Source organism: Corapipo altera, unplaced genomic scaffold (genome assembly GCF_003945725.1).
Source record: "Corapipo altera isolate COAL_440 unplaced genomic scaffold, ASM394572v1 112, whole genome shotgun sequence".
Classification (NCBI taxonomy): Eukaryota; Metazoa; Chordata; class Aves; order Passeriformes; family Pipridae; genus Corapipo; species Corapipo altera.
In genome coordinates, this window is record NW_020884899.1 from 8,517,914 (window position 1) to 8,538,366 (window position 20,453).

Genomic DNA, 20,453 nt, shown 5'->3' on the forward strand with positions numbered 1-20,453 from the left:
TTCATTATGGTTCCAGGGAGCCTAGCAAGTGAAACATGATTCCTTGGCTTTGAAAGCCTTTGAGACAGTACAGAGACATGTTGCATGAGCTGTGGATGCACATACTAGTTCTAGTACCTTGAGGGTAGAAAGGTTTGTTCGGTGGGTAGCTGGCATTTCCCTGCTGCATGTAGTTCTGAGGCATATTGTAAGGCCACGCTCCTCGGAGGAGAGGAAAATGGGTAGGGGTCCCATGGTCCCAAGGGACAGAAGGAGGGTTCATTTTACCAAACTGTCCTTGGAAACCCTGATCTATTTTTCAATTGAAAGGGAAAAGCACATTGCAAGTTGAAATAATTAAACAGTAAGTCACAAATACAATTTACATCTTAAATAACAGTTTGCAGGGGACTTAATGTGATTAGTCTGATGTGCTACTTTTCTTTTAAATGTACATCAATAAAAATTACCACCTAAATTACTTCATTATTCGCTATAATAGAATTTATTGGGGAGGAAGACAGAGGATGAATCAGTATTAAAATCAAGACCTACGATTTCATTATTCCTATGTCATTCTCATGATGAAAATACAAGGTCTGAACAATGTCACTACTGCCTGATCCCACACAAATAAATATCCACTGACATGAAAGCTGTTATCCTACTGCAAGAAATAATTCTCAGATGTACACTGAAATTTTACTAATACCTATATGCTTAAGAAACTTGCTATCTAGATCATCAGACCAACTTAAAATTGATTTTTAAAAATATCAAAATTTATTAAAATTGATTTTTAAAAATATAATTTGTGTACTTATTTCCAAAGTTTGTAAGCTATTCCATTGAAAATTCCAGTATCACTGCAACATTAGGGATGAGAAATCAAGCATCCAAGGAGGCAGGGCACACAACATGAGGTGTAGCTCTGGAGTATGCACGAAAAAAAGTTGTCTGTCTGAAACTTCTAATGATCCTACTTGTGATCAGTTGTCTACTGAAAAGAAAATTTAAGTAGCTCCTTCCAAGTCAAGGTTATGTGAGCCAAGACCAAGCTTCCAAAATCTTACTGTTCTTAAATTGTCCCAAGACAAGTAAGAAACCAAACCAAAGAGAGAGGAGACAGCTCATCTCTACTGTGCATCCACCCAGTGACCTCACCTTAGTGGCAGCTAAGCCAAAAAGGAAATAAAACTGATTAAATACAAAGAGGAGAAATACCGTGACTGGGAAGTAGTTAAAGGAGTGTGATGAGGTTGGAAATAGGTGGAAGATGAGGGATGGGAAAAAAATTACTGTGACTGACAGCACAAGAAAACTGAAGAATGGAGAAGAAACTAGAATTTGTGGAGCTTGTCTGAAAGAAGGCAGCCACCTGGGCAAGGAGACTTGGATTGGAAGGAGCTGCCTGAGAAAAAGTCAAAGCTGGGGTGGATGTGCAGAAGGGGACAGACAAGCATGGACAGAGAACTAAGATCAGAAATGGAGAGGGAGGGACACAGCACACTGAAGACACAGAAAACACATGGGTAGCAGTTTCTGTATCCTCTAAAATATATTCCCCACAAAGCTTTGAATAGAAAACCATGTATCTCCAGCACCTTAACATGTATTTGACACTCATTGGTGAATTACTCCTCACTCAACAGTGTTAACTCAGCTGAAAATCTCTTGTTGCTGTTAATCACCTTATTAGTGAGAGAAGGGCTGGGCAGGAGACTCAGAATTTCCTCCTTGTGAAGAACTGCACCACTATGTTGTATGATGGATGTGTTTTCTTTAAACACAGGAAGAGCTACACACTCAGAATAAAATCAGGAGACCATTATCATGATCTACAGATAACAGTTAAAATTTAGGGGCTGCCACAGTTCATGTTGCAGAGAAAACTGAATGAGCTGTAATTATTATATACTGTTTTTTCTCAGCCTCAAACACACTTGTCTTAGCTATGAGGCGAGAGGCTGTTGCCCACTTGTTGCAGGAATATGTATTTTCAGGAATCGACACAGAGATTATGGAAGTTGAATATGGCAGGATAAACTCTAGGAACAAAGGATGGATAAGATGATGTGATATTGTCCTAAATGCAAGGAGGCAATAATTCAACTTGCACAGCTATAATCCTACCAGTCTCTAAGTTCCTGGTTGCAGTCTCGGCATTTATCTAATAAACTATGTAACAACATACTGATCCTAGAGGCCTTTTCCAACCTTAATGTTTCTATGATTCTGTGACACAACAAACCCATTATTTATCAGCATATTCACAGCAATGTGCTTTAGACTCAAACAACAATTAGGACATTTCTCAGTTGAATGCAGGATTTCTCATTGTTGCACAGCCATAAGGGCAGACAGGACCAATGCTTAGAAGTCACAGTTTAGCCAGAACCTGGCTAATTTTTTTTTCCTATGAAAATGTTAAGACACTGAAGGTAAAGGTTTAGTTTCTTAAGCATCATATTTAAAAAAAGTTGCAAGAGTTAGCTGTTTCTGTAACACTTAACACTGGTACACAAAGTGCGAGAGGTTTGATACAACAGAGAAGAGTTACCTGAATTCCCCACAGTGCCATTGTTCACCAGTGAGTTTGGAGTCACAGGATTGTGCCAGTGTCCCTCATGAGAAGTGCTGGGGATTCCCATGGGCCTGGCAGCAGGCTGTGCAAAGATGATACTGGGATCATTCAAGCTTACACTGCTCTGGTTATTTGTGGTGCTGCTGCTGCCAGATCTCATAGAAAATGGAACATTTGTAGAATGAGGAGGGTTACCCGGTGCAGAGTGAATAACAGGCCCATGAATGGGCCAAGAAGTGTTGGGAAGCTGAATTTGGTGATGGTGCATCTGAAGCAGTCCCAGGTTATGCAAGGTGGAATACTGACCTGGGGGAGATTGGGGAAAGTTAAACAAAGGCAGCTGGACCTGATGGGGTGGCTGTGCACCCTGCTGTGGCTGTGGAACATGCTTAGACTGGGATATTGATTGTGGTTGAGTCTGGTTAATGGAGGCTGGCTGAGAGGAGTTCTGGGTAAACTGCTGAGGTTGTGGAGAGTAAGATGATTGATGCGAATCAGACTGGAGGGGAAAAAAAAAAATGCATTTCTGATTAGTTCACTACTTATTTAACGATGGTTTTCTTTAATAAGCATCCACTGTATTAGACTATTCATAAAAAAGGCAAAGCCCTCCCCAGCAACACCCCAAACACTGCACCCAAGTTCCTGCTGGTTTCAGTAAGTGTGCAGTTCCACTGACACTGATTTTCACCAGCAGATAATTTGATTTGTTAATGTGGCACATCCCACCATGAGAAACATCATTCTGAGCAAACATTAGCCCCAAGCTTGTCATTAGACTACTCACACATCTGTTTCTGATTTTTAATTAGTGTCTTCCCCACCCTACTTATTTACTACAACCCAGAATCTCATTAACTAATTACCTTATTTCTAAATAGAATGGTTCTTATTACTACACACAGTTTAAGTAATTCCAAAGCTCCTACTATTTTTTCCAATTTTTAAAATCTGTTAAAGAAGAAACGCAAATTCCAAAAACCCAGTTTCAGCCTTCATAACCTGATGTTAGGCCATGGCTAAAGGCACAGAAATATCAATTATTACAGCCTTGGCAGAACTCTTGCAAAGCTTTTCCTTTATCAGCAAAAGAAACAGGCACGAGGCCATTTCATCTGTTTGGAATTGCAACTAAAGGAAGCACTTCAAGAACTGGAGTGGCTGAGAAAAGAGTTCCCCAATTTATCTGCCAATATTTAATACCAATATCTGGATTAACTAAATCTGTTTCTAAGCACTGAGACAAGATGCTGATGGCATAAGATACGTGCCTCCAAAGAGGCAGTCAAATGACAGACAGGTACCTAAACCAGAGAGGATTACCTGAATCTCAGATCTCATTCTCCCTCCAAGATTGAGTCTTCTCTCCATCGACTACAGCACCCAGCCAAGCTCCAAGTGCCTCAGCTGCTGTCAAACACCTCAAGTTAAAGGTCTCTGCAGCTTGTCCCTATCCATGACTGCTCTCCTGTCCATTTAAACTGGCAGTCACTTTTCTCCAATGACCAGAGGTCTGCAGGACTTCCCCATGCCAGAGCATTCCTTCTAGCAGCATGCTCTGTGTCTGTGCCTGGGAAAAAGCCCAGAAGCTGGGATTGCTCCCTGCTGCTATTCCAACTGTCCCTGTGTGAGTGCCTTCTATACCTTTCTATCAAAACAGGAAGAGAAGGTAAAACTGGGATTTGAAAGATGACCACCAGTTTAACAGTTTAAATGCTATAAAAATAAAGTACATGCACAGATACAGCCTTCCTGAAAACATTAACCCACCACAAGCATGCACTGGCCACATCAGCAGCAGGACTGGAAGAGTGTTAAGCTCCAGCCTCTTGATCTGCTTCCTATTCTCTACCTCTTGCTTCACTAATATTCCCCCTTCCCATTCTCCTCAAACAATTCCTGCACAGCACATATTCATCAAGAAATCCTGGCCAAATGACAACCATGCAACACAAGGAGAGTCAATGACATTCAGGGGACACAAGAATGTGCACAAGCAGTAGATCCAGTGCACATGTGTCTGCCTGTATGTGCACCCACATATCCAGCTTCAATTTCCCAAGAAGAAATACAAGGCTCCAAAAAAAATTCTCCTGTGACGTGTTCAGCCCTTCACTTAAATTAGGGCTGTATCAATCCCTCCTTAATACCATATTATTATAGTAAAAATAATGTCATAAGGTGTCTGTTACTGGAGCCAACATTCCAATAAATGTTTGCTGATCAATTAGAGCATTCGAGATCAGCAGCCCTGATTACTGTTTGCTTACTTGCCTGCTTCATTAGCAGGCATATGTTTCTGAGACTAAAAGCTTAAAACAACTGAATTTCTGCTGTATTCTGTACTCCAAAAATTAAATGCCAGCAGCTGTATTTGCTCAAATACCCTCTGCTAGCCATCTACACTTAGAAGTAGGTTAAACATATTTTATGTAGTTCTACAGAGACTTGAACAAATTCTAAGATGAAACTACAAAAAATTTCCCCTTTGTTCTGCTTGTGGTTCTAGTGTGCTCTGGCAGACTTTTGATTGAAGTCTGATGCATCTGAGTTTCCTGTCTGTCCATGACAGTCCTTTTAAGACAGTCCTCCTAAACTATGGAGTCATGGTTGTCACTACCCTCAGTCTCCAGTATGTCAGCAATGAGCTATGCTTTACCTCCCTCAGTAGCTCTAGAACACTGTCAGAATAACTAAACACACGACTTGGAAAGGCTTCCTATTTTAAATCTGTCCTTTCAGAATTGCAAGATATCTCATGTGAATTTTGACTATGAAGTTTCCACATTGAAAAGCCATAAATGCTCTCCAAGAGACACTGTTACAAACCAAAGTTTCATGAAGTGGCAGAGTGCAATGTTGTCATTATGAAGGCCAGAATCTGAGGAAATACACACCAAGCTGTTCCCAGCATGGCTGGTTTGCTCCAGCTCACTCCAACCCCCAGCTCATTGAACTTACACATTCCGAGGACTGTCTCGTGCGCAGGGGCCGCTCCACCTGCTGCTGGCTCACGGCCACCAGCTGGGAATTCACCATGCTCCGGACCAGCTGGGTGCCTGAGCAGGGAACAAAAGTGTCAATACAAACCACAGGTTACAGGTGACACAGAATGAACAGAACTGGGGGGCAGCAATAACTCATGTGACAGAGTAAATAAATCACTTGAACCTCTCCTTTAAGCAAAAATCTGTCCCTCTACTGGCAACAGAAAACACTAACAGGTACAGCAGCTAAACACAAAATCTATTTCTGAGTACAACAAATTCTAGCATGAACAAGGTTCACTTTGCTATCAGGTGGGTTTCCACACTACTATTGTAAGCAGTGGCATTTTAAATAGCAACAGCAGAAACTTTCAGGCAAAGAAAGTAAAGGAAAAAAAAGAGTAAAGGATAACAGGACACAGAAAAGATGCAAGGTTCCCTCTGAAGTTCATTTACGAATGCTTTCTCTACTTTCTCAAGTAGCACAGGCACCTAAGGGTCTAAGTTGAATGGGTTTGCAATTAGCCAGTCTCTAAGTACTATCAGGAATTGGAAAGCTGGATCTAGCCTCCTAATTCACCTGTACACTTTTTTGGTGATTTTTGGTGAAAATACATTTACTTACCTCTCACAGACGGTGGAGGATTAGCTAACATTTGAGAAACATTTGGAAGAGGAAATGCATTCAATTATTATTATTACTACTACTTCTAAATGCATCCAGTGTGAGTGGCAGACAGGTAATGCCATACCCTGAAGTCCACTATACTTACTGCTGAGTACAGTTTTACCACCCGTGCAAAGTAATGTCTCCTGTACTTCAGAAGACATTACTCCCCTTGAAGAAAAGCAACTCTTAGACTAAAACCAATGACTGAAAATATTAGTTGCAAGATTTTTTTTAGGCTAATTACCAGGTCTGTACAAAAATGTAGAGAAAACGGATCTCAGAACTTTCAAATTAGACTAACAACACAAACTAACTTACCTGGCACGCTGTTGTTTCTCTGACGGGTCTGTTTGAATTCAGGACAATCTCTCCTAACATGACCCACATCCCCACAGATGAAACACCTTTTCTCTCTTGTTTCTCTGTCATCTTCTTTCACTTCTTTTTCATCATCTTTCTCATTCTCCTTTTTCTTCAACCTGAAGAATAATTTGTATTAGCAATATCACCAAACCACACACACAGACCCAAATCCCGGTGGAGTTGTTACATTGGTATGTTCAAAGGAAATGGTTACACAACCAACAGCTGTACCAGAACACAAATATCTCAGGAATCCCAGAAAAACACTTTTGGATTCTGGGTTGGTTAACAACCTGTTTGTATAAACTTAACGAACTTAGAAGCTCCTCAGACTTGTCCCAAAGCTGTCTGACTGTATTAGTGCAGAACTATGCCTGCAGTTAAGCAGGCTTAGCCTGCCAGGTAGCTTGGGAGTAGTTCTATGCAGCAATGCCACTGAGTCAGAATATACCCAAAACAAGTGACCTTGTAGATACAACCTCCCCCTGACTGGAGAGGACATATTTCTCTACAAGAGTGTCTGAGTCTAGACAGAATGTGAAAGAAAGGACCAAAGTTCTTTCAAACACTCTGTACTAATACAACAGGAGAAGACTAGGGATCAGGAACCAAGACAAGAAGTAAAGGTCTTTTTCCACAAGGTAACTGTAGGATTGTTACATATTAATATTATTTTGTGAGCTGTATATACAATTTGACAGAGATTCTGTGTAACTGTGCTATAATAGCAGTTTGTGTGAAGAACAGATCACAACTTCTTTTCCTGAGGCAGATGTAGGGGAAAAAAGTGATGCAATTCAATGTGCTAGTGCTTGTTCAGAGAGCAGCTGAAAGAAATAGTCCACCTGTGACCTCAGAGTTATAGTCCACATTCATGTATCTTGAACTCTGATGACTGAACAAAAGGCTGGAAAATAAGGACTTTGTAGTGGGAAGAGACCAAGAATCCTTTAAAGAATTACGGAGCACACAACTGACAATAAGGAGCACATGAAAAAAGCCCAGACTGTAATCTGCACTCTAAGGGCTTCAATAGGTTTTAGGAGGAGTCAGACAACCTACACTGAATGGGTCATTAAAAATGCAAAGCTGTAAAAATGAGAGGAAGGCACATTCTCTGTCAATTCCTGCTAAACTCTCTCTGGAGATACCAACCTGCAGGTACTGGGGACTCTTTTTGGAGGAGTTCTGGATCCAAAATTAATGAATGAGATTAATGTACAAGTGGGAGATCACCAAGTGACTGGCACCGATACGATGTTACAGAAACGCACCTTAACTCTGTACATATTAACTATTCCTGGAGTTGAATAAATGAACTTTTACCTCTCTTGCAGATGTATGTTATCAGATCTATAGAACAATTCAAATTCAACACTGTCTTCTGAACATGATCACAACAAGAAGTCCATTTTAATACATGACAAACTGTGCAGCCAGGTAATATGGCCTCCATCTGAATGTTTACACTATGAAAAGATAATTTAGTGATCTAAATTTTAAGTTAAGCTTGACTACATATTAACATATTATAGACTTGATTTTACTCTGTGTGTGCTTGCATAAGCACTCTAAGATTTAAAGAGATGATCAGAAACTGTCTTAAGAAAGGATGGGAAATTGAAGATCAGATATGAAGCTTTGATTTTCTCTTCAATTCAATGATTTTTTTTCACTTCCATTAAATCTTCAAATATCTAAATCTTTTCTGATTGAATCTCAAAGATTTTATGATAGCTTTCTATATTACTCACCTCCTCCTCTTTGGACAGTCTTTCATGTAGTGACCAATTTTTCCACAGACACGACAACATCTGTCATTGGGTGCCAATTCCCCATCTGTCAGCACTTTTGAGTCAAAAAAGTATTCCTATAAAAACACATCAGACAGATAAAATATATAAACCATTCACTTACAAGAGTGGGAAATGGAAGCATAATGGACAGCTTTCATCTCCTATTGTTCCTTAAATATTACTACTTCTTGGATTACACCTGGTCCTTTTCTTCCCCCAGATAATGGCAGCTCTTGCAGAGACATGGAGCAGCCTGGGCTAAAAACGGGTGTTTTGTCTCAGGGCCAGAGGCTGAATTTGTGGAACAGCTCGTCCAGGCTCCAGCTTGCTGCTTACCTTCCACCTCCCCAAAGGCTCCTCAGAGGGCAAGTTTGATCTATTTTGGTGTCTGAGTCACTGCTTGAATTCTTTTCAAAGCAGCCAATGTCCCTTCCCAAATGACATGATTATATCCCCCTGGACAGAACAAAGCTCAGGTGGGGAACAGATGGAGCATCTGCAGACTGACCTGTATCCCTCCCCTCCCCTGGAATTTGCTCAGGACAGCTGCAGTTCTGATGTGTGTCAGCACAAAGGCCACAGTTTACAGCCTCTGAGCAACATAAATATTGTGAAAGTACTGTCTTACTTGAAAGACTGAAACAGAGGTACAAACTCTGAAAAAAAAAACAGATAAAGCAAGCAAATGGAAAAGAGAAGACAGGGAAGGATGATGGGAAATAAAAGCTTTCAAAAGATTTTTAGAATTCATTACAATCATAACCCTGGTTAAGAGTCACTGGGAGAAAATCCCCTAAACTGTTTTAGAAAACACCTTTCTAAGTTGATGTTAAAAGCACTAATTCCAGCTGATTTATTTGCTCATACTAAAAAAAAAAAATACAGTTGCCTATTACACCTCAATGACTGGACCCTGGAGCACAGAGGAGCACTTTCTCCAATATAATGTTTCATGAACACCAACTAACTGTGCACATTTTGAAGATCAACTGTTAATAAAATGGTCAATTATCATCCTTTTCCTTCCTTAAGCAGCAACTCTTACTATCCCCAACTGGAAAAATAACCAGTGTAACATCTCTTGAATATGTCTGCTTTAGCTACACAAACAGCTAGTACAGTTCCTAAAGCTGTTTCTGGGTTTTATAGCCAAATTTGCAGTTTTCTGCAATATTTAACATCACACAAGAAGTTTTATTAAAAATAAAAACCAAATTAAGTTTACTGTCCCCAAAAATACCTATCACCCATCCAACTACTCCTGTGAATTTTATATTGCAGGAGCCCAATACTAAGCTGTACATTTTATGCAGTATAATTCCATATATTGTGCATACCAAATTGATAAATACATACAAGAGATTTGCCTTGGGTGCATCAATTCAGTGGACAAAGGGAAGTAAAATAAAAACTAAAGTTTTTAAAAACTCTGAAAACTTACAGCTTCTCTTCCAACAGCTGGGTAGAATGGGGTGCCAAATAATTTTCTGCCATTGATAAATGCCTTCATTATGAAATTGGTCACTATCAAAGAAAGACAAAGTTATTAGAAAACAAGAGAAAAGGCGCAACTCAGAGAAGATTAATCATTAGCAGACATTAATGGCTTACTTTTTCTAGAGACTCCAGCACCGAGATTATGATTCAAGTCAAAAGGATCTGTGCAAAGAAGGGAGAAAACCAAATCCGTGTTGGAAAATACATGCTGCAACAGATTTGTTTTTATTTGAATGCAGAGAATTCCATTCTGAATGCATTCACAGAGTAGACTATAGCAAAGCAGTGCTGAGTGTTTTGAAACATAATACAGTAAGAAGAGTGATTTACTGACATTTAGTAAAAGTTATAAGTCTAATCTTATTTTGGGAGCTGTAGGACTTTTTTTAAAGCACTGCTGGTAGTTTCCTCCCACAAAGATCAGCAGCACCAGAGTACATTACTCCCTCATTAATGGCAAGGCAACCCAGCAGAGCAGCACCTTCGATGGCAATGCATTTGGACGTCCACTGCTTCTCAAACGTCGTCAGCAGCTTCTTCTGCCGGATGCTGATCACGTATTCCTTGAAGTCAAATTCCTCAGTGTAGAATCTCAGCAAGCCCAGCCAGAGCTCTCCAAGGGATTCAGTGTTCTTCCCAAGGGAAGGCAGACGCTTCTTCTGCAATTGGAGACACCTTATGCAGCTACAGTTACTGAAGTACTTCTTCTCCTGCAATGTCTCTCTAATTACGAGTTCGTCTACCGTGAATGGTCTGGTTTCATTTAGTTAAAGTAAGGTTAAATCACTACAGTTAAGACTAATTCTGGACTGTTTTTGAGAATAAAAGGTATTTTTCCTGCTTTATGTTATTTAGAAATGACTTAAACCAAGATAAAGCAGACACCCACTTCAGTAAAACGGGACTCATTTGGGAAGTTCTAATTATGGATATGGAAGTTTAATACTCATATTATTACACTGCTAGAAATTTATTACTTTCCCATAAAAACAAGGTTTAAGTTTTAGTGACTCTTCTGGAATTAGAATATTACCAATTCTTCCATGTCATCAAAGAAAAAAGCATTCCATCCATCCACCATTCTCTGTGGAATCTGTTTGCCATCAAATATCTGCCAAAATAGAGAGGGTACAGTCACTACTCTTAAGTCCAAGTCACCATAAAACACTTAAGAGTTTTGCTGTTAAAAATAATACAAAAATATAAATATTTTAACCATTACTTCTTATACAGACAGAATTTCCCATTGGTAAAAAGTTTGAAAGTCTTTTTACATTATTGCTGTACCTCTCTCCAATTATTTGGATACTTAATTTTTACTTGTTCCTTGCAACTAAGAAAACATGACTGAATTACCTTGTCAAGATTCCAACATCCCTCTTGCCCACAGAGTCTCTAAGGAGACTTTATATGATTTCTATTACATTTTGACTTTAGCACAGCCAAGGGGAAATTCCACTGTTATTTAAATGCACTCTCAGGGTAGCAATAAAATAACAACTCCCAACCACTACTAAAGAATCAGCAAGAAAGTCTATGAGTCTCAGCTGCAACACTTAAGCCAATTTTCCTCTTGCACAGAAAGTAAAAAAGTCAAAAAGGGATCATTTTCAGACGTGCTTGGGAGTTCCAGAACGTCTCCAGGAGGAGGCAGAGAGCTGTCTAATTTTAATTTTCCCCACCCATACAACGGAGGTACAGAACATTATTTTCTTTATAAAGTTTCCTGACACACATGAAATATTACCTCTAAAGTTGTACCAAAGGGTCAATTATCTTTTTTTTTACCCCTTACCAAATAATAAAATAAACTTTTTCTCTTACAGATAAAGTGCTGAGCAATAAATAATGCTTCTGACAATAATTGGTTGAAGAGCTGGACTCACATTTCAAGAGCATCTGGTGCAGTCTCACAATTACAATTCCCTTCTCTCCTTACCACCTGCCAATTTTTTTCTATCCTGTTCAGCATATAAGACTAAAATCCCAGAGTAAATGTAACAGCAGAACTTAGGCCCAACAGATCTCCAAATTTGATCTAATTTTCTCAGTAAGTTTTACCAACTAAAACCAAGTGGGAGATAAGAAGCTGCTAATTTGAAGGGCCCCATATTTCCTTCAACCCCCCTGATCCTAAAAGCCCAGACTTCTCATATTTGGCTTGAAGAAAAGGTGCATCTATTTTCACAGCTTCATACTCTGCAAACCTACCTCCTGAAGAACTGGAATAACTGGTGGGTTCCTCTGCTGTAGGAAGTACAAAACCATAAGGATGTAGGCATAGGAGGACAGACTCCCACGGGATGCGTCACCAATATCGCAGCGCTGTGAAAACACATTGCAAACAAAACACTGAATTCACATTTTATTATTCCAGACTAACAACTATGTCAGAGAGCAAACAGAAACCCCACCAGTAACAGCAAACACATTCACCTCATAACTAAAATTTGGTTTACGAAGCCTGAAAAATAAATGCTCTCTAGAGCCAACTGCCATCTGGCAAATCCACAGCATAACTGACTAACATAACAACAGAAAAGCTTCTCTTAGCCAAAATATTTTTTTTTTTAATTATAATGTGCCAAATTGAAAAAAAAAACAAATCAAAACCCCCAAAACAGAAATCCCAGGTTTCGACACTGTAAAATTTAATTTTGCTAAACTCATGTTACTCAAGCTGTTTTTATGATTCCTTACTTTGGTTCCCCTTTCCCTTTTTTAAAAAAAATAATCAATTAATAGGCAAGTATTTCCATGTTGTGCTGACAACTTAGGCAATAGGTGGCATTTTGCAAGCATATAATCACATCCCTAATGAACCACAGTCCAGCCTGCACAACACTGTGGAACAAACAGTCCTGCCCATGGCAGGGGTTGAAACCAGAGGAGCTTTAAGGTCCCTTCCAACCCAAACCACTCTATGACCCTCTGATCACGGAATTACCTTACTATGCTTGAGGATCTTATTACAGTATAACCTTTCCACAGCACCTGCATCTAAGATATCCTTTGTTTCATGCCTGTGTCATAACAAACAACACATTTTTAACCTCCTAGGTCTGGAAAAAACAGGGATTCACAAATTACTTTAACATTAGCAGCAGCAGTGACAGCTGTTCCCGGTTTTTCTGCCAATGCAAGCAGAGGAGGAAGCATTTTGCACATACATTCAGGAGTGTAAATCCCACAACTTGGAAATTTGATTTTCACAGTAAAATTTTTAGAATGTACACAACAGTAGGCAAGGTTACCAAAAAAAGGTAAGATTCATTATTATCAACACAAGGCATTTTTAATCTGGACACAGAAGAGACATGGCAATATTGTGCACTACTGTGACCACACCAAGACAACAATCACTCCTTGTCTTGGTGACAGAACAATGAACATGTTCATTGCATTCTGGCACAAAGTTATTTTATTCATCTTGAGGTATTTTATTACATGAACTTCTAGTAGCATGATGCACTCTCCATAAGCCATTTTAGATTTGCCCCAGTTCACTAAACTTTCTTTGGATGTATCTGGGGAGTGTATTTAATAGTGCAGCTTGAATAAAAAGCAACACCAAGTTTCAGTTAGAACATCATAACAAAAGATGCAGCAGATTTGGTATTTGGTATTTCCAAACTCTTAAAGTCAGGTGTACGTCCTGGGCACATCTAGTAGAGATTCAGGCATTCATCCATCACCCCTTACCTATCTACTCTTGACTTTTACATCAAGTAAAACAAGGCAAGTACACCAGAAGAAAGCTGCAGTAATCCCTGGGCTTGTCCCAGATATGGACACAGCATTCTACTGTCTCCTTTTCAGTTGGTATTAGTAAAAGGTAAACTCAGTAGCAGAAAAACCTGTGTTACACAAATAAGTACTTTCTTTTTCTATTACCTTTGCAAAAACTTTCATTGTGTAGCCCAGATATTGCACTCTAGGGTCAATAGCTGCATATGTAGCCAGCATCCTTGTGTTATGCTGTGCCTAGAAGACGGAAAAGTAAAATCAAACAGGGGGGAATGTGAGCCATTACAGAAGGAATTGTGCAATTTTGCTGTGCTGGGTGAAAGCTGGAATGAGCTGTACTATTCCTGCTGGCAGACAGGCCATAGGGGATGTGGCACTAACAGCTTTCAGAAGCATCCACAGAAGAAGGTTTTCTGTGCCATGACCTGCTCTGCCATCAGGTCATACTTGGTTGGGCTGAGGGTGTGGGCCACTGAATTTAAATAATGCAGGAAAAAAACCCAAACATGCAAAAGCATTTTCATTCTGATTTCAAAATTATTCCCTCGAATGAATGTTTGAGGGAGGTAGAAAGAATGAAAAAGCTTTCTCTGAACACAAAAGCCAAGCAGATGCTCACCAGTGTATTGTATAAACTGATATCTCCTTCTAAGCCACTCCGTCTGTGTTCAAACTTTACTATAGGCACTTTGGCTGTTGTTATAGGCAAGATGTTCCTCAAACCTGGGGAAGCAACACTTTAGTACATAAAACATTTCCATTAACTAGATTTATAGTAAATCTAACTACAAAACAAGTAATATTTTAAAGCACCTACCTGGATGCTTCTTAAGGACTTTTGCCAAACCTTCTATTATTTCTTTACAGTTTAATTTCTAGGAAAAAGAAATATCACAGCTTCAGATATTAAAACATGGATCCTATTCCAACAAGCACATTTACTATCACATATATTTCATAGAGGAGAAGTCTATGTACTGGCAATAAGCAAGCACATGGATTTAAGTAAACTGGTGACTCTACGCTCTATGTGGAGATCTTCAGCACAGTAGCTGTGTGTCTATAGGACATTAAAGTAAAATAGGCTATATTTTGCTTCAATTGTGCAGTGCAACAAGCTAATGTGCTATTAGCAAATCCTACCTTTCCTGTGGACAGAAATCTAAATTGAATTAAAAAATCTTAAAGAATTCTTGAATTTAAAATAGCAGAGTTCATCAATTTCAAAACTCTTACCTCTGCATTTTCGTGGCCTTCCAGTGTCATGCAGATATCGAGATCACTGTCCCGAAATCCAAATCCATTCTTTGAGGAGCCAAATAAGCAAAGCCTGGCTTTGTCTAATCAAAAGTATACACAAAGAAAGGTAAGTTCTATTACAGTTTAATGGTTAATTACAGTTTAATGCTTACTATGCAATATTTCTTAACTGCAATGTGCAGGTGCCCCTAAAAATGAGCATTAAGAGAGAGCTTCCAATGTCACTTCAAAGACCTCAGCTTTGATAACGGAGGAAGCATAATACTTTAAAAATTATTTACAGAAAGTAAGGCAGGATAAAGCCCATGTAATTTTTTATGACTGTGGTGTATTAGAGTTACTATAATCCTTAAATAATACCTCTAAATGTGGTGCAATGTATGTGACAGCACTTTGCTGTTTTAAATAAATCAGAATAATGTGCAAACCCAGTCACCAGAACAGCTTCATTCCATAGATAAGACAGAGCTACTCTTAAGGCAGCCCAAGCAAAATTTCCAGTTCCACTCATACTCTTTCTAGGTTGTATATTTTTCCTGTGCCAAGGTAAATTTGGTCAACCAGCAAGTTTTTGTAATCATAACATACTCTTCAGGAAGACACAAGCAGTAAGATTACTATACTTTATGGAACATTCTTTCCCAATCTCTTTGTTTACAACACAGTATTACAGTGTCTTTTCAGTCTTGTAAAGGAAAGGAAAATTATGTAGTTAAGAGGAATTCCTTTCTAACTGCAAAGAATACATTTTTCTGTTCAACTGAAATCAATGCTAGGAAAATATATCTAACACCTATTCAAAGCTTTTTTTCCTAACCTTTAATAGAATTGGAAACCTTAAGTCTTTCAAGGTTTTGTACGAGGTCTCAATCCTCAGTTGCTGCCAGTAAGCGGAGGCACAGCCGGTGGATGGAAGCAGAATTCACAATTCCTTGATGACAGGCCAAATACACAGAATGGATGGCCTTCCCTGGACTGGAATTCAGGACACATGGGTTTGGTACCTGGCTCTAGCACTGTTTTACACCACCTACAAAAATCACTTTGCATCTCTGTGCTTTGACTGCCATCACTGTAGCAAGACACCTTTGCCTGTTTCATAAAAGGGATGTGAAGATAAACTCATTAAGAGTTCTAAGACACTTAAACACTGGTGACTAAGCAACAACAGCCCTTGGCCCACGACCAAAGCTAGCACTAAACCCAACCAAACTTTCTTTTTGTCCTGACTGCAACAGTCCTGTGTCTGCATTACTACTCTGGCAGTTCTTCCTCCACTCTGGGGACATTTCCATGGAACAGCATGAAGGGATGTTCAGTGTCAAGTCTGCAAGATAGCTTTCCATACAGAGGGAAAAGAGATGCCACTGCTTAAAGCAAGGAAAATAAAAAGATACAATCATATCTTCATGCTCTGGACATCATGACTGAAGAAAGCATTACCAAGAATCACTACCTACTGTTACATACCATTGTACTCTTTTCGAATGAATCTTTCCAAACTTGCCAGTATTTGTTCTCTGTTCTGTTGCTCAGATAAAGGAGGGGATAATTCATCTAAGTAAAAATAAGTTAAAACACAGTCAGATGTGAAACTCAGCTACCTCTAAAGTCTCTTTCAGCTAATTAAAAGATTGGGATTTTTTTCTGTTATGTTTACTTTGCTTAAATATGTGTTTTTCTTTTTATATCATTAGATATCTTCAGGGTTTTATTTCAAGACATCCGATTTTACTGCAGTTATTCAAACACAGAGAGGCCTGGTGGGCACCTGGTATCCAGCCAAGGTTAACCACCACAGCACCCAAAAGGGCCTTTTCCCAAAAGACACCACAGAATTTGAACGAGCACAAAAACCAATACCTTTCACAGATCCTATGAAAAATCCCACATAACATTAGTTTTTTGAATCTGTTACAAGGTATCACAGCCAGGAATTATATGAAAATTAAAATACTGATCAATTTGCAGACTAGGGCACCTGGAAGAGCTTCTCCCTACTGAATTACAAATAATTGTAAGTAAGTAATTTAGCCATACAGTTTTTAACTTTTCCAGGTTACAGATCACAGCATACAGTAGAGTACAAACACTTCCTGAACTTACCAAAACATCTTTTACACACTATATCAAGTATTTCCCGAAATCTGTCTGTCATTGGTGGTAGTGGTTTTAGATCAATTTTCTTGAAATCCTCTGGGCAGTCATTTTTGGAATGTCCATCCCGTTTGCAGATGCTGCATACTATAGTTGGTGGCTTTGGGGGAAAAAAGCACACAAATGCAATTTTTTACTTCTAAGACAGTTCAGCAGACCTAACAATTTCAAGCAACCAAGAACATTTAACATATGAACAACAACAGAGCCTCTGGAAAGAGCAGAACACCTCTCAGTAGCCTGAATTTAGATCTCACAGTGCCTAAAAGCACCCGGAAATTCTACAAGTAAGTAGGAGAGGAAAGGGGAAAATAACCCACAAAACAACCAAGAAATAAAACCCAGAATCTGCGTGTGTGTGAACTGAAAAGCTTTGCATAAGATGGGGGCAACAGACTATCTGGTCCAAATGGGGCACAGGTTTTGCAGTCCTGAATAACAGGTTCTCTACAAGGGTCATTCCCAACACAGACTGAAACAACCCTCCCGCCATCCACCCGCCCACAGTCTGAGCGATTTAAAAGTCACAGCCCCCCTGCCCCAGGGCCAGCACTGCTTACCTTTCCTGAAGTAAAAATAAACTTATCAAACACATAATGCATTTCTTCTGTGGAGAGTCTGCCTTCATCTTTGAGATCCTGGGCTTCCCCCCCTGCTGTGCAGAGGGGCGAGGTAGCTGGTGTGCCAGTGCACTTCGCCTGCGGAGACGCCTCCGGGCCCGAGCTCTGCCTGCTCTCGGCGTCAGAGAAGTCATTGCTCGAGTTGGTGTCCTCAGGCTGATGTTCACTGCAGTTACAGTGGGGGCTGAGCTCACCTTCAGTTACACAAACTGAGATTTCTAAATCATCCCTCTCTTCTGGTGATTTTTGCTTTAATTCACAGCATTCGTTAGAAATAAGGGATAAAGCTTCTTCTTTGTCTTCATCGTAACTAGAGTCCAATGTTGGAAGGAGCAAAGAGTCCATGTCCTTGGAAGTACAACTTTTGGCTACAGCTTCTACCACTTGATTACATTCAACTTCATTCTCTGGTATGTTACATCCACTTCCTATATTTTGTTTATCTACAACATTTTCCTCTTGTGGAAGGCAACAGTTCGCTACAGGCTCTTCAGATCTTGTGGATTTCTTATTATTAATTTTCCCTTTTTCTTTTTTCTTGGTATCTGGCTTGGATTTAATCCCATCTTTACCTTGTGGACATGCAAAATATTTATATGCTGTCCTAAATCTCTCCAGGATGTACTCAAATACCATCTGGCTATTTAGACTTCGTGCAACATTCCTCTTAAGTGCAAAAGGATCTAGGAAGAAAAGAAAAAAGAAAATTTTCATTAGTAATCTTTAACTTTTACATTTCACAAAGTAGCTGAAATCCCTAAATTATTATATAGCAGTTAAAAAGAACAAAACTGCATATAAAGAACAACACAGAACTGTTTTGGATATACTTAAGAGAATGTGAGGCCCACAAGTTTTTTTTTAGAATCCTTCCATACAAAACACACTCATGTGCAGCCATGAATGGCTGACTATCATAAACCATTCTAAATAATGTTATTTTAAAAGAAAACCAAGGGTTTATTGTACCATTATAGTGTGAGCAATTTCTAAGCTAGAAATTAAAATGAACATACGAAGACAAAATAAAAACAGGTCTGCTAGAACCTTTCTTCGTCCACTGAAGAAGGATTTGCATTTCCCTTAAGAAATTAATTTGTCTAAGAGTAACATTAAAGTTACAAGGATTACATGAACCAACCTCACCAGGTTTCATTCTTAGTCCTTCCTAGTGATTTCTAGATCAAACATGTTTTCCAAGCAAAAAGAGCACTTGCATAGTTGCTATAAGTTTGCCTGGGAAGATAGTACCAAACTGAGATTCTGTTACTTCATAACTTCAGCTACAAACTTAACATGAAAAAGTCAAAAATGAAAACTTAAAAACCATAAAGCAAACAAAAACAACACAAAGAGACCAACAACAGCAGGTGTCAGAACCAGAATGTAATCTGGGTTTTTTTGAAATTATTTCCTGTTTCTTCCTCAATAATTTGTCCTGTCATTTCCATCCTGCATGTTGAACAAACACTACTCTAATTTCACTGAACTCTAACTAAAAGTGATTGACGAAAAGAATTAGGAGAGGAAATTAAAGTCACAGGAGTGATCTCAAGACCCACTACTCAACATACACCTCAACAATTCCTTGCTTGTTTTTCTCTGTTTCAGTTTTCCTTCTCACTCTTCTTGTACCTTATTGACTCATCCTTCAATGCACCTTTAGTACCTCATTCTCTGTCTGTATGATTCTCTTTGTCCTCTCCATCTCCTCAAGTGTTACAGATAAGCCACTTCAGCAACATCTCTAGAAAGTGTTCAAAAGTCATTATTTATGCTTTTATAAAAGTATCACCTTACATGGTTTCTTAACCTTCCACAAATATCCAAATTCTCTGTTCTTAAGGCCAATTCAGAATGCCATGCATTGCTCTGTGACTTGCCCCGTTTGTTTAACAGGGAAAACTTGTCTTTAAACAGACTAAGTAGCTGACAAAATATATATTAAAAAAAAAAAACTTATTGTCCAGACTTCTTGAAACAGACTGATAAGTGCTAGGTAAATACAGAAGATAATGCAGGATGAATACAGAAGCAGAAAGGATGATCCTACCTTCAATGGCTATTCGCCTTTTAGGCCAGTTTTTATTCTCTCTGGTTAAGAGCTCCTGTACCCGTATGCTGATGACATATTCCTCCAAAGCAAATTCCAGTGTGTAAAACTTCAAAAGTTCCAACCACAGTTGCCCCAGTGAAACTTGGTGAGGGGTTTTGAGTGCTAAGAGAGACTGAAAAACATGGACAAGAATGCTCAGCTTCAATAAGAAATTAATATTCCCCTTTTTTTCCCTGGTTCCACGCAATATCAATGTTTAAAGATGAAAAAACAGGGATAAGAGGTAGTAAATGTTTTTCAGTGAAATAAAGCCATGACTTACAATCCCTTGTTTCTCCTTTCCATTACTTTGGTTGTCCACTTCTGAGCTTGTTGCCTTCTTGCCACCACCTTTTTGTTGTTCAACTTTAGCTTTACTTTCTGCTCCAACTGAGTTTTTTGCTGCACCGTTTGTTGGGGGTTTATACTCCCACCTTACAAACTCATCATCTTCTACACCCTTCAGCTGGTGGTCATCTGGCCTCTTGGAATCAAAGCCTTCAATCTAACAACAATTAAAGTGGCTCTGAAACAAGACTGTACGTAATACATACAACCAAACATTTTCACCAAAGGTAACACTGACAATTGTGGTATTTGTACCCCTCAAGAGTAACTGGTGTCAGAGGAATAAATTCAGAAATGTAAAGAAGAAAATAATTGCCTTTTGTCTAAAATACAGCATGACACAATTGCAG

At 39.1% G+C, this 20,453-nt stretch overlaps 1 protein-coding gene across 2 annotated transcripts in view; it reads right to left on the reverse strand.

The window, feature by feature from the left end:
* The window catches only part of TUT4 (terminal uridylyl transferase 4), a 35,661-nt gene that overhangs the window by 1,327 nt on the left and 13,881 nt on the right, over window positions 1-20,453 (reverse strand). Inside the window, exons 10-28 of one of the 2 annotated variants that reach the window (XM_027648848.1) lie at window positions 20,039-20,260; window positions 19,714-19,888; window positions 17,601-18,343; window positions 16,990-17,140; window positions 16,354-16,440; window positions 14,860-14,963; window positions 14,441-14,498; window positions 14,243-14,346; window positions 13,771-13,860; window positions 12,088-12,201; window positions 10,910-10,987; window positions 10,358-10,535; window positions 9,991-10,038; window positions 9,821-9,903; window positions 8,338-8,453; window positions 6,539-6,699; window positions 5,525-5,622; window positions 2,540-3,062; window positions 118-291 (exon numbers count right to left, since the gene is read on the reverse strand). In XM_027648848.1, the coding sequence (XP_027504649.1) occupies window positions 118-291; window positions 2,540-3,062; window positions 5,525-5,622; window positions 6,539-6,699; window positions 8,338-8,453; window positions 9,821-9,903; window positions 9,991-10,038; window positions 10,358-10,535; window positions 10,910-10,987; window positions 12,088-12,201; window positions 13,771-13,860; window positions 14,243-14,346; window positions 14,441-14,498; window positions 14,860-14,963; window positions 16,354-16,440; window positions 16,990-17,140; window positions 17,601-18,343; window positions 19,714-19,888; window positions 20,039-20,260 (3,307 nt within the window). The remainder of the gene's footprint in view (window positions 1-117; window positions 292-2,539; window positions 3,063-5,524; window positions 5,623-6,538; window positions 6,700-8,337; window positions 8,454-9,820; window positions 9,904-9,990; window positions 10,039-10,357; window positions 10,536-10,909; window positions 10,988-12,087; window positions 12,202-13,770; window positions 13,861-14,242; window positions 14,347-14,440; window positions 14,499-14,859; window positions 14,964-16,353; window positions 16,441-16,989; window positions 17,141-17,600; window positions 18,344-19,713; window positions 19,889-20,038; window positions 20,261-20,453) is intronic. The other variant, XM_027648849.1, reaches the window with a different exon arrangement.